Source organism: Fusarium verticillioides, chromosome 6 (genome assembly GCF_000149555.1).
Source record: "Fusarium verticillioides 7600 chromosome 6, whole genome shotgun sequence".
Lineage (NCBI taxonomy): Eukaryota > Fungi > Ascomycota > Sordariomycetes > Hypocreales > Nectriaceae > Fusarium > Fusarium verticillioides.
The window spans coordinates 665,922-678,937 of NC_031680.1; the positions used below are offsets into that span (position 1 = coordinate 665,922).

General features: G+C 45.4%; 4 protein-coding genes across 9 annotated transcripts; 2 read left to right on the forward strand and 2 right to left on the reverse strand.

Moving 5' to 3' along the window:
• The first annotated feature begins 6 nt into the window (after positions 1 to 6).
• On the forward strand, positions 7 to 4,554 carry FVEG_13084 (hypothetical protein). Of its 2 annotated transcripts, XM_018902467.1 has the most exons (7): positions 7 to 709; positions 762 to 839; positions 893 to 1,390; positions 1,440 to 1,802; positions 1,871 to 1,964; positions 2,020 to 3,574; positions 3,642 to 4,554. In XM_018902467.1, exons 1-4 carry the CDS (start codon positions 174 to 176, stop codon positions 1,468 to 1,470), a joined length of 1,143 nt encoding a protein of 380 aa, XP_018761207.1. In that variant the 5' UTR covers positions 7 to 173; the 3' UTR covers positions 1,471 to 1,802; positions 1,871 to 1,964; positions 2,020 to 3,574; positions 3,642 to 4,554. The 2 variants fall into 2 exon arrangements, with proteins under 2 accessions (XP_018761207.1, XP_018761206.1); XM_018902466.1 differs by having other exon boundaries at positions 2,020 to 4,554.
• FVEG_13083 (MFS transporter, AGZA family, xanthine/uracil permease) lies at positions 1,878 to 4,974 on the reverse strand. 4 transcript variants are annotated; one of them, XM_018902462.1, is made up of 3 exons: positions 4,371 to 4,969; positions 3,771 to 4,036; positions 1,878 to 3,712 (listed from the first exon to the last, which is right to left on the reverse strand). In XM_018902462.1, exons 2-3 carry the CDS (start codon positions 3,849 to 3,851, stop codon positions 2,045 to 2,047), a joined length of 1,749 nt encoding a protein of 582 aa, XP_018761202.1. In that variant the 5' UTR covers positions 3,852 to 4,036; positions 4,371 to 4,969; the 3' UTR covers positions 1,878 to 2,044. The 4 variants fall into 4 exon arrangements, with proteins under 4 accessions (XP_018761202.1, XP_018761205.1, XP_018761203.1 ...); XM_018902463.1 differs by having other exon boundaries at positions 1,929 to 3,712; positions 3,771 to 4,031; positions 4,371 to 4,974; XM_018902464.1 differs by having other exon boundaries at positions 1,943 to 3,712; positions 3,771 to 4,039.
• Positions 4,975 to 7,931: 2,957 nt separating this feature from the next.
• Positions 7,932 to 11,005, forward strand: FVEG_13082 (hypothetical protein). Its single transcript, XM_018902461.1, has 2 exons — positions 7,932 to 10,381; positions 10,442 to 11,005. Exon 1 carries the CDS (start codon positions 8,726 to 8,728, stop codon positions 9,947 to 9,949), a length of 1,224 nt encoding a protein of 407 aa, XP_018761199.1. The 5' UTR covers positions 7,932 to 8,725; the 3' UTR covers positions 9,950 to 10,381; positions 10,442 to 11,005.
• Positions 10,143 to 10,990, reverse strand: FVEG_13081 (hypothetical protein; the record flags this gene model as incomplete). 2 transcript variants are annotated; one of them, XM_018902459.1, is made up of 3 exons in its annotated part: positions 10,143 to 10,530; positions 10,589 to 10,780; positions 10,839 to 10,990. In XM_018902459.1, the coding sequence occupies 3 exons, from the start codon at positions 10,873 to 10,875 to the stop codon at positions 10,433 to 10,435; spliced, it is 327 nt and encodes a 108-aa protein (XP_018761200.1). In that variant the 3' UTR covers positions 10,143 to 10,432. The 2 variants fall into 2 exon arrangements, with proteins under 2 accessions (XP_018761200.1, XP_018761201.1); XM_018902460.1 differs by having other exon boundaries at positions 10,143 to 10,780; positions 10,839 to 10,875.
• Positions 11,006 to 13,016: the final 2,011 nt, after the last annotated feature.

The following is a 13,016-nucleotide window of genomic DNA, read 5'->3' on the forward strand; positions in this document are numbered from 1 at the left end:
GTGACAACTTCCCAAAGTGGAACACTAGGAAAAGAATTTTTGTTGTTTCGCTGAATCCTCATTTTCTCATTTTTTCTCATATATATTCTGCTGCGAAATCTGGACAACTTGAGGGTTGATCGCGGTGTCGACATCTGCTTATCTCAGTCACTCTAAACGAACTACCTCACAAAATGGCTTCAACAGAACAATCCATGGATCTCCCTGTGATTGACCTCGATGTCTACCTAAACAACCCTCTAGACTCAGAGGCCGTTCAAGAAGAGTGCAGGAAAGCAGCCAACGCCCTCATCACATACGGTGCTCTCGTCCTCCACGACAGCCGAGTCTCAGAGGAGGATAACTCAACTTTCCTCGACATTCTCGAAGATTACTTTGCTCAACCCGAAGAGGTTCTCAGAAAAGATGAGAAACCCGAGCTGAGCTATCAAATCGGTGTCACATTAGAGAATACCGAAAAGCCCAAGTGTGCTGTTGATGAGCCATGCCTCGATGTCATTCAGAGACTCGATCCTTCACAAAGACCGTTGGATATTTCAGCCCACTCACCCGATCCCAAGTGCAGATTCTTCTGGAGAATGAGCGAGCAACCGCCTTTTGAGACTCAGTTCCCTGGGTTGAACGCCCCGAACGTGGTCCCTGAAGCCCCTCATATCAGGGACCGATGGGAGCCAGTCATGAACCAGTGGGGGACGTCCATGAAAAGCGCGTACGTTACTAGACCTTCTCTCTTGGATATACGATACTGACCGGATAAATAGTGTATCCAAGTTGGCAGAGATGACCGCTGTTGGTCTAGACCTACCAGCTCAGTTCTTCAGTGATGCTGGAAAATACGGGTCAGTGTCCTCACGATACCTCAGGAGTCCCAAAAACTAACATGCGCAAACAGACCTCATCTTCTTGCCCCAACAGCTTCAGACCTGGTCAAGTACGGCGAAAAGAACACCATCTTGGCCGGCTTTCATACAGATCTTAACTTCCTCACCATCCATGGCCGCTCCCGCTACCCTGGTCTTCACATCTGGGCACGCAACACCGGAAACCGTATTGCCGTCAAGATCCCACCAGGAAACTACCTCCTTGTCCAAGCAGGCAAGCAAATTGAGCACATCACTGGTGGTCTCATCAAAGCTGGCTTCCACGAGGCCATTGTGAATGAGAAGACCATCGAGACCATCGAGAAGAGGAAGCGAGACTTCCCTGATAGACCTCTGGTCAGAATCTCGAGTACCCTATTCTGGCATCTTGGCAGTGACGTCGATCTCAACCCCATTCCCAAGCTCGTAGCCAGGGCAAAGGAAGTCAGAGAGCGACAGAAAGAGCTTGGAAGAGACGAGGGACGTGAGGTTGAGTATCCTCCCATGAAAGTTGGACACCAAGTACAGGAGTACATTGACCTCTCCAACTACTAACGATAGATGCTAATTATGTCTCAGGGAACTGAAGCACATTGCTTTGATGGCTTAAAGAGCGCAGCTATTTAGCGAAGAGCGATGATTTATGACTTGAAGATCTCAGAGACGACTTGCTATGACGACAGGATACAGGCTGTGGGATGAGGCTCATTTGTGTTGAACTCGAATGAAACCCAGCTGTAGATACGCCTTGCTTGACAGTTGCTCAGATATGAAAACACGAAGGCCTTGGTGCTACTCGTCTCACTATACGTGCTTATCTGATTGTATATTGTCCGCTCTGTATTCAGTTCCCAGAACACAATGCAACGGATCGTCCACGTACACCATGACATGCTACTTACATCAGTGTCACCCGGCACTTCCTAGACATGTACGCCTTCGGTAAGTCGAATCTCAACAACTTTGAGAAACCGGGCTTGGAACTGACGGGCCCTGGCTTGGCTGCGTAGTTGGAAGTCGGGGCGACACATCTTTCCGAGACATCACTTGCAGGGACAGGTCGAGTATATCAAACAGAACATCATGATGTTATTGTTTTCTTGGGTATCGTATCTTCCAGATCCTCCTACTTTTCACTCAACATACTAACATTTTCAAGTAACCATAATCTCTTCCAAATCCTTTCAAGTCTCCTTCTCACGGGGGAGAGTAGTCTCAGGCACCTTACCGCCCACGGATCCACCATGATCAGAACCAGTCTCCTCGGGAACAGCGTTTTGGTTCACAGTAGTGTCATTGGCAGCAGGGGGGAACTCCTCACGCCAAAAGTCCTTCTTTCCGTGGGCCAGACGGTTCAACCAAGGGGGCAAGAAACCACCGGGAATGCGCCAAGTCCAACCATCTCTCTCCTCATAGTTGGGAGGCACAATACGACCACCGGAAACAACCTTGATAACCAAAACGACGGTGTTGATCAATATATATGTGCAGATACCAGCAATCAGACCATCAGCAATGGAGTACGCAAAAGGCATGATCGCAATGGTGAGGAAAGCAGGAACGGCATCACCCATGTAACGCCAGTTGATCTCAGTAACCGCGCCAACCATCATGGAACCAACAAGAATCAGAACGCAGCCGGTAGCCCAGGGGGGGATGGAAGCAAAAATGGGCGCAAAGAAGATGGAAATGAAGAAGCAGATGCCGGCAACCATGGCGGTCAGACCAGTCTTTCCACCCTCAGAAATACCGGCGCCAGACTCGACAAAAGCAGTGACAGGGGGAACACCGAAAACAGCGCCAATGGAAATGCTGAGGGCGTCAACCATGTAGGCAATTGAGGAGCCCTCAAAGTCCTGAGTAACGGGGTCGACGAGGTTGGCGAAACGAGCCATACCATACAGAGTACCGGTACAATCCAGGATATCGACATACAAGAAGGTGATGAGCGCAAGACCGAACTGACCACTGTGACCAGAAATGTTGAACTGGAGGACGTTAAGGGTCTTCTTAATCTCATGGAAATCGACAACCTTCTTGAAGAAGTTGAATCGGTCGTCACCAAGGGCATCGTAGGGGAAATATGACACGGGGGTGTCTCGTGGCCAGGAGATGATGCTGACAAGAAGAATACCAGCAATGATGGCACCCTTGACGCGGTACATCATGAGCAATACGGTGAAGATACCGCCACAGAAGATACCGATCCACAGGGTAGGACTTCTCATCTTCTGCGAGGAAGGGCACAGACCGGTGTCAGGGTCCCGATATTGCGACTCACAACCCGCGAGTTCCATAGGAGTGGAAACGGCACCAACGATCAGACCGATACCCTCGCTATAAGTGAGACCGATGAGCGTCAAGAACAGACCGATACCGACACTAGTGGCGAGCTTGATGCAGCGGGGGATGGCGCGAGCAAGCCATTGACGCATACCGAAGAGAGCAAGACCGAAGAAGATGAAGCCTTCAATGAAGATGGCTGTAAGGGCAAGCTCATAAGGGACGGGGCCAGAGCCGCTGGGGCCAACGACGGTGTAGGTGAAGTAGGCATTGAGACCCATACCGGGAGCGAGACCGACGGGAAGGTTGGCAAGCAAACCCATGAAGAAAGTAGCCAGAGCAGAAATGGCAGCAGTAGCAGTGACAGCATCACGCTTGACCTCGGCAACACACAGCTGGTAAGCTTCGTCGGGGACGCAAGCGCCGTCCTTGTAAGTAGGGCAAACACATGGACCACCAGATTCAGAAACAATCGAGGAGTTGACAGCAATAATGTAGGCCATAGCGAAAAAGGTGGCGAGACCAGCTCGGATCTCAGTGAAGAAGAGAGAGCCCTTGCGCTCACGAGGCTAATTGGAAAGAGCATTAGCTGTGAAGTTGATATCGGAGGTGGCCGATTTGACTTACATGACCGGAACCCTCGAGTTGGAACCAACGTCCAACAGGACTGGCCGCAATCTTGCGGTTGGTCTTGTCCATCCAACCCATCTTGAAGACTAAGTTGACAATGACTATGCGACAAAAAGGTATTCAAAAATTGAGCAAAACTCAAAAGCCACAGGACAAGTGTGATCAGCGTGCTGAGAAGCTCGAGATTGAAAGCTGAATTGACAGACGGGAGGCAGCTGTCTTTAAACTAATGGCGATCCCAAGGGTTCGACGAACGTCCTAGACTCCTTTACAGTTAGCTCCTGTATTGGCCAAGTCTAGACAGATAGATAGCCAACGGTATGTCGCCGATAAAGAGGGTCGGAGGCGGCCGAGGAGGCTAATGGAGGGACAACGGAGGTTATGTATGTGGTGGGATAGGCAATGGGGGTCCAAGCCCAGATATCTTAACTGGGGGAGATAAGAGACTGGGGAACTAGGGAACTGGGGTTTTAGGAATTGGGTGCATGTGAACAAGGGTGCATTGGCGCGAGGTCTAAAACTATGCATAGATGAGGTTGTACATTGATGCGCGAGGGCGACAAAAGATCCAGGGAAGGCAACGGACGAGAGACTTACCGATAGAAGTACAAAAGAGGCGTCGGCTGGTATCTTAGTACGTGGTGCAAGGCAAGCCAGCAATGTAATCCAATGCAATGCGAACGCAGTGTACTTTAAGATGCAATTGACGGCTGAAATAGGTAGACAAAGATGTGACGGAATCGTAAAGAGTCCCGATCGCAATCTGTCGAGTAATAGAGGGTGTAATGCGCCGACGGCGAAAGGTGCCGTATCGGGGAAGAGAATGACGACCCGATATCAAGGGTCCGATGGGAAGGTCCAAAGAAATACTCGAGCCAGAGCAAAGATATAAGCCCTAGCAAGGTTGATCAAGTAAAGCTCGGAGCAGCTTCTCTGCTTCTTTTTGGATGGCGAAAGCTCTGAGTTTGCGCGAGAGACCCTGGAGAGACGACGGCGAAGAATAGGACGACAGAGAGATGCCAGTGGTATACACAGCTCAACCAACCCTTGAGAGGTGAGCAAAGCGTTGCAGCCAAGGCAAGAAGTGATTCGCGATGATGCGCGAGGAAAAAGAGAAGAGAGCAAATTTGCAGATGGCAAATTCGTGATAGTACCAGTTGCCCAATCCCTAGTGAATGGGCAGCTCCTTCCTCAAGATGCTCCGCAAAAAATTGAATGGCAAGAACGAATCGGCCGAGGCACTACGTTCATCTCAGTCGATTTCTGGAGCCATTGACCCCGGTTTTTCTTCCTTCAAAAAAATTTGTTGCCCATTGTTGAATTTCCGTCCGAGTAAACCCTTACCCAAAACGTCGTGGCCGCTTGGCCCAGTAGCCAACGAGCAGTGTCAGAAACAGCTACGGATACCCAGGAACCGCAAAAGAGGATGCAAGCCATTGCGCGGGTAAGGTGGAGTTCGATAGCGATAGCGGCGGCGCGGGTACAACGCCACCCAGAGACAAGCCGCCCATTCAGAAGACTCGAATTTGCTCTTAGCTCGTTGCTCTCCTCCGTTCTAACGGTATGGAGTCACTGTAAGTCACTGGCGGGCTTCAAAAAGAGGTGGAGCGGACTGTGCGAGCGAATACTGGCCGCGTTGTGGCTTGGACCATGTGGTGCCATGTTGTAGCTCAAACGTATTCAACTGCATGCATCCGCTGTTTTGATGATGATAATCCAAGCGGCTCCAGCAATTGAAGTTCGCGCGGGGCTTTATTTCGTGCGACGAGGAGGGAAATGACTCGAAAGTTGATCACAGCCTGCAAAAGACACAATGCACAGTCACAGTCACAGTCACAACCACAATCACAATGTCGGAGGTTCCAATTTGAATGGTGTAAGAAGGTAGCATCGATCTTGTGCTTATCTGCTTTGCTGGTCTGTTACACATGGCAACACGGACGAGCTGAGACAGCTAGCATGGCAATTTCAATGGTTCGGGGTTAATGTGGATGGATGGAGCTGAACATCTTTAGAACAGGGCGGGTAAGCACCTTTTCTTCTAGAAGCCGGCGCAATGCTGTGCCCTTCTATTGCGCCTTGGAATTATAATATTGGCGTTTTGGTGTTGCTTCTTGAATTATCGCGACTGTTTCGCTTCAAGATGTGGACTTTGGCGGTTGCTGTTAGTGCGCTGGAGAAGCAGCTTCTCACCGTTTTTAACGGAACGGGCGGTTGATTCAGCTTGTGGCTGATGACCGTCTAAGCTTGGATGTACTGTCGCGGGCTGCGCTGGTGCTGAAACTCTGATACACCGTGCGGACTAAGAAGCTCACTAATTGAATATTGGCCTGTGCTCACTCGTCGATAGAGACCCTCGAGGCATGTCAAGTGTGATAAGCGCAAAAGATAACGGACCAAGAGCCCCAGAAAAGCGCCGTCCTCCGAGCTTTATCACCTATCCGAGTTTCGCCTGCTAACAGCTTTTAGTGAACGAAACGCATGGAGATTGATCTTCAATTGAGGTGTCCGGGGCCGAGAGTTGTTCCGGTAGAGGTGGGCCGGAGGTTTGCGATCTGTATATCTGTATTGACGCCGTCCACCGACACTCAATTGAATCGCTGTATCATTGCTATCGCGACTCTCATCGTGATGGCTGTCAATCACGATGCAGTGCATCAATAGATCGCCGTAAAGGCACAAGCTCCCAAAACAATCACAGCTGAATTGAAATAACTACCTATTGAGGTCGTCCAGGGTGTCTCAGTCACTGCACCTCGGACTTATTCTGGTGTTTTCGTGCCTCTATTCTCATAACGTTACTTTGCCCAGTTTCGCCCTTGCTTCGTGCAACAGCAGTCGAGCTGAAAAATGTGCGATGCTACGTGTTCATGAGACAGACAACAAAGAAATATTGACCTAAATAACGCCATATCTTTAGAGTTACTCAGGCCTAATAAAAGACCCAGCACAAAACGTGCATCTTTGGCTCAACATGGAGTTCTTTGAGCGTTCTGAGTTGCACAGCATGAACTCTGGTCTCAAAGCGCTGAACCTCATGGCTCAGTTTCAGTGACTGCCGGTCCCCGGCACTTCAATTCAATCTCTTCCCGCCATTTCCCCAGGTCAGGATGGATTCTTGGTCTGCAGGTTTCCGTTCCCCGCTCTCCATTCCTCTCGTCCTTATCCCGATCTGGTCAACCTTGATCTGCTCCAGATGACTTAGTCACTCTCGATCTCCCGAGCTTCATACATGTTTGTTCGAAATATCCTTCGTTGATCTCATATTTGTGTATGACGACGGTTTTGACTGACGACTCTCACCGCCATCATTTGTAAGGCGGAAATTGTAAGTCCCGAGCCCGTCGTCTTCAAGGGTCGATGGCTGGTTACTACTGCGTTAGACAAGGCGCCTAACGATACGACACCAACGAGAACCAGGTAACACAATTATACACGCAGTCAGCTTGCTTTTTGCCTGCATCAAACCCCAGCATATTGCCGTACAGCATGGATAAACCCTGGTTCTCCTGCGTCAAATTGAAAGTTTAACTTAATGGGATCAGGTGGATTGGCACTACCGATGAGATCCCGTGATAAACTTCCGATACAACACATGCAACCCCAGTCCATCAAAGAGCGATCATTTCAATCTTGACAAACGGGAGCTATCTGGTCTGGAACCTGAGCTGAATGCCCCAATCTCGCAGTGTGTCTGCTTGTCTGTGGTGCAATCTCTCAATGTCTCTCAATATCACTACGACTAAACAGGTGTCTGTGACTGTCATCATCGTGTGGAAGCGTCATATGATACACGATTTCATATGGCCACCGTTGTCCTTCATGATGTAGCAGCATATATTACTTTCTGGTTAAATAGACGTATCACGGATTCGGAGGCCGAAAAGAAGCTCAGCCTCGTTATGATGGCATGAAAGGCGGTGGCCAACAATTGCTACGACTCCTGTTGAAGGATGAAGCACACGTTTCAACCTAACATTCGTCATCCAAGGGTCGCGCAAGGTGGGTTGATTGCCGGTGAGAGACTGGCCATCCTCCGTATGAAGCTGAGGTCATGAGAGGCAGCGCCCCGATGGCCTCATGAGACATTAACAATTCCGTTCTCAGAAAAGGTGTTTACACGATGCTCTGTGCCTATCAGATGCGTTGATTGATAGGAATCGACCAGACATCGCTCGCTATCTTCTCTCATTTGTCCGCCATTTTCCGTGGGCTAACGAGAGACTAGACCCTTGGAGTAGTGACGTCAATCAGCTGAGCAGTTGGATCTTATGACGTCGAACATGCAGGGTCTTTAATGGAACCCACGCCGAGTTCCCCACGAAAGCTTGTCAAGCTCAGAGCTGGATGGCTGGTGTTTTCTCCGGGTAATGCACCTCGACGCCATATTTCTGGCCTTGGTTTTATGCATCCCATCAGCGAATTGCAACGCTATGTGTTAGTTATATGTGCGAAAATTAATGCATCCTCTTCAATGACGGAAGAGAAGATCTAGCTAGCGGCCCCTCCCTCACTCCCTCCTCTCCTCTTAGGGACTCAGCCCTTTGATCCTCGCGCCAAGGTCACCCACTCACTCACTGACAGTCTCACTTCCGGTTCAGATTCAAGCCGCGCCATGACCCAAGTTGTGACCTACTTTATTTCATGATCCCTGGATACGGAGTTCTCCCTTACTCTCTCTCTCCTCTTACCGCTTGTCACCTGTTTCATTACGTGTTTTATGGGCACCTCTTTACATAAAGAAGGATTTATCCCCAACATTCTACCCCTCCACTATCTGCATACACATCTAGGCAACTCACAAGTCCCTGACTACGTTACATAAACCTTTGTTCTCTTACAACAACAACAACCTACCAGCCCTTTCAGCTTTACACACACAGACAAACCATCGGATAGAGCCTCCATCTTCCGCTCTCACAGATCTCAATACTCGTACCACTGCTACACATATGGCCTACTACCGCCCATCTAGACAACAAGCGCGCCCATACGGATATGACGATGACTACGTAGCGCCAGATCCCGGGAGGTCGTATGACCCTTACGAAGACCGAAATGCACCTCCTCCCCGCAAAGTCAGAAGAGAGCCGGCGACAGATGCGTCATCTCCCCGCCGCTACAAGTCACAAAGGAGTCGCCGCCCTCCGAGTCCTGGCAGGCCAGGGTACCCTGATGATCCTATGATGGACGATCGGAGAGCCGAAGGCCGTCCCCGCCGTAGATATGAGCCGGAACGCCGCGGGCGGAGTGCTGGGCCTGATCGACGAAGCCGAGACATCAGCCCCCCACCCTTCGGACCTCCGCCAGACTCGCCTCGCCGAAAGGCTCGCTCAGCTCGTCCCGATCGCGATTCTCACTACCCCGAGCGAGATTTTCGCCCATCTTTACGCGAGCCTCGCTCAGGGCGGGAACGGGAACGGGAACGGGAGCTACCCATCCGTGGAAAGCAGGACGCACGCCCTGACAGAGACCCTCGATTCGAGCGCGATGCTCCACCAGTGCATCCTTATGATCGCGACGCTTATGCTCGGGAACCAACTTCACGCGCGTACCCTGATGCTCCTCGAGACCAACGAAGGTCCAAGCATGGAAGATCAGTGCCACCGTCACCTCGCTCTAGATCGCAAGGACGGGGTCGAAAGTCACGATATCCAGACTCCGACTCTGAGTCGGAAGATGATCATTACGGTGCCAAACTTGGAGCTGCCGAAGCTGAAGCGGGTGCTGCTGCTGCTGCCAGTCGACGACGGCCACGGTCTCAAACAAGAGACCGCCGTGGGCGAGATGCTGCTCGATCCCCAAATAGAGGTCGGCCTCCTACCACACAGAAGAATCGCGGCGGCGCTCCTACCGCGCGTCGCAGCTCCATGCCCGCTAGCACCAAGCCACGCACTGCATGGTGGCAGAACCCCATGGTCCAGGCTGGTGCCCGTACTGCGTTCACAGCTGGTGCTCAAGCTGCGATGAAGTCTGGTCATGAATCTGGTCCCTGGCTCGGCCCCAAGGGCGCCAAAGTCGCAACTGCTGCTCTTGGCGCGGCCTTGGTGGACGGCTTCATGGGTCAGAAGCATCCCAATAGTACCAGACAGAAGCTTATGAGGCAGGGCGTTGATCTTGCCTCAGCTCAAACCACAAGGGTTCCTGAGCATCATGGCAGTGGTCGGAGACGATAATGGATTGTAGCGCTGCCTTTCTCTTATTCATTGTATCTAATATTCGTTTTCACACAAGACTGCAAATTACTTTAAAAACATGCTCAAGCATTGCGGAGGTTACACATTCCAGAGCAGTTATCGAGAGGCCTGGATCGGCGCATTGCTATGGAGTTATGATAGAATGATGATGACAACTGTACGATGTTTACGAGATACCTTTCTGAATTTAAAGAACTGAGATTTACTTTATGCTTCAATCGTGTTCGAAACTAAGATCTGATGCTTGATGTGATACGAAGTGGTCAGTGACAGCACAGCTATGTTACACAATCATTCTCAGTCTGGTCAATTCAACTCAACCATGCTTTAAAGGTAGTCCATAACCGAAGCACCGACTCAAAGCTCTTAACAGAAGAATAACCGAAACGGTCATCGTTTCCTCATCGTAATGCCCGTCTTCTCCCAAGAACTCGCCGAATACCTCTCCAGTAGACTAATAGTCTAGGACAGAGTCGAATTCCACGGTCGACAACGATTGGCCATGCACAAGCCGTTGCAGCAGGGTCCTACAGGCTGCCCGCGTGTATCATAGCACTCGCCTACAATTGATCTCTGTCAGATATGCCGGATCACGGGAGTTAGACCTGGTGTACTTGCCGTACGTAGGAACACAACTGCCGGTGCAATTGACGGCGGTGATCACTCGAGAGGGGTTGACGAGGATGTGCTGGGAGCCATCCTTTGGACTGACTTTGGGGGTCAACTTCGCTTGGCCCTTGATGGCGAAGAAGCACTGTTCAAGAGCGTTGTAGTCTGAGTTGTCGATGATATCGACGCTGAGATTATGATCTGAAGAGGAGCGCATAGGGTTAGCGATTGCGAAGGATATGTCGACAGAGATGCCTACCAGTCCTGCGAGTACGGCCATCAGCATGGAAAGCCATAGAGTAAGAAGCCAAGCCGCCATGGAAGGTAAGAACCTTGAAGAAGAAGGTGTATAAGATTCCTCTCGCCGACTACAGGATGTTAATAGGAACTTTTATTTAAACCTGAATAGCTTAGGACTTTAGTAAGTAAAGAGTATAAGTAAATTATAATATATATAAGACCTTAATACTAATAACTTACTATTATTCTTAATAAGATAAGTAGTTTTATTTAAATTAAATTTATAGTCTTTTTATTATATTAAAAAGATAAAATATCTTTATAATAATATATAAAGTATAGCTAATAAAGTCTTATAATAAAAATAAAATAAAATAATATTTATTTTTTAATATATTATATATAAGGTTTTATATTTTATATTAAAAAATATAATAATTTAAAAATAAGTTTTAAAATTATAATATAGTTAATAAGTATACAGGTTATCTAAGTATATAAGTCACTTTCTATAGCCTTTTAAACCTATAGCTTAAAAGCTTAAGCTATAGGTTTAAAATACTAGCTTTTACTTACTAAACTCCTTTTTAAATAACTTAAAAACTACCTAATAAATCCTTATATTATACTTACCTTTACTATATATACTATAATATTAAATACCTAGTTTAATTAACTTTCCTTAACTATTACTTTTTAATAATTTAGCTACTATTTATATATTAATATCTATTTAATTAATTACTTATAATATATTTTATATAATTATTACCTTTTCTTTTTATAATCTAGTCTTTTTTACTTTTTAATATTAGCTTAATATTTTATTTATATTTTAAAGATTTTAAACTTTAGCTTTTAATAATATATTCTTATATATTATAGCTATTATTCTTTTTATAAGAGACTTTAAGGCTTTTAATATTAACTTTAGAAAGCTACTATAATAATATTTAATTTAATTACTAAAATACTTAAACTAAAATTAGGTCTTAATAACTATCTTTAAAGTCTTTAAAGCTTATAATATTAATAATTAAGTAGCCTTTTTAAGAGATATTAAGGTTTATAGCTATATATTAAACTATAAGATTATAGCTTTTAAATTAAAAAGAGTAAGCCTAGTTTCTTTAAAACCTCTTTAAATATTACTTTTTATAAAAGTAGCTTAAAAAGTAATATAAAAAGCTAGAAAAAACTTAATTTTAAAAATATAAGTTATAAAGTATTTAATTAAATACTTTATTTTTTAATTATAAGCTTTTTTTAATATTATAAAGTACTTAATATTAAAAGGCTAAAGTAAGTAAGATATATAAGTAAGTATATAAAATATAATAATCTTATAATTTTAATAATAACTTTTATAATTATTAAAAATTAAAAGATAATAATAAGTATTTAATTATTTAATTATAAATTAATTAAAGTATTTTAATTACTTAAGACTTAACTTATTATTTATTTACTTATTTTAGCTTATTATAATAACCTAGTTATATAAAAAGTTATTTTTCTAGTATTAATTAGTAAAGTAATATTAGCCTAAACTAATAATAAATAGTCCCCAGTTCAACCACTGTTTCATCATTGATTTCACTTTATCTGCAGTTCAGACACAAGGGCGGTTGGTCACGTGCCTAGGCACGTGCATTCAAGCAATCGCGCCACTTGAGGCAGATAAACCTTAACTGATTTTGAGCTCTGTGATTCTGGCCTACTATAGGGGCCTCACTGTTTAAGCTATTATATAAAAAGTTAAAAGCTTAATAGCCCTAAATAAGGCTGACAGTAACTAAAAAAAAAAAAAATAATAATAATAAATAGTAAGATTAATTAACTTTTTATATTAATTATTATAATAGTAGTAATCTATTTTTAATTTTTAAGTTATATTAATTTTAGTTTTTCTTTACTTTTTTAAACTTATAATTACTATTCTAGCTATTATAAGGCCTATTATAAAGCTAGTTTTATTAAAGTTCTAGATATTATTTAATTAAATATTATATTTTATAATTATATTTTATATAAGCTTAAACTAGCTATAAATAATAATTAGATTTTTATATTTAGCTTTTTAATAATTATATCTTTAAAATAAATATATCTTTAGCTCTAGTTATTACTTAATAAAGTTATAAACCTAGTATTTATTAATAAGTAATATAATATAGTTAGCTAATAGAGAATTAGC

Excerpts from the sequence above, each read along its gene's own strand:
- FVEG_13082 (XM_018902461.1), top strand. The coding sequence starts at position 8,726 with ATGGCCTACTACCGCCCATCTAGACAACAAGCGCGCCCATACGGATAT.
- FVEG_13084 (XM_018902466.1), top strand. The coding sequence starts at position 174 with ATGGCTTCAACAGAACAATCCATGGATCTCCCTGTGATTGACCTCGAT. Across the intron at positions 710-761 it reads GGGACGTCCATGAAAAGCGC|TGTATCCAAGTTGGCAGAGA; the intron begins GTACGTTACTAG and ends CCGGATAAATAG. Across the intron at positions 1,391-1,439 it reads GTTGGACACCAAGTACAGGA|GGAACTGAAGCACATTGCTT; the intron begins GTACATTGACCT and ends ATTATGTCTCAG.
- FVEG_13083 (XM_018902462.1), bottom strand. The coding sequence starts at position 3,851 with ATGGGTTGGATGGACAAGACCAACCGCAAGATTGCGGCCAGTCCTGTT. Across the intron at positions 3,713-3,770 it reads AACTCGAGGGTTCCGGTCAT|CCTCGTGAGCGCAAGGGCTC; the intron begins GTAAGTCAAATC and ends CTTTCCAATTAG.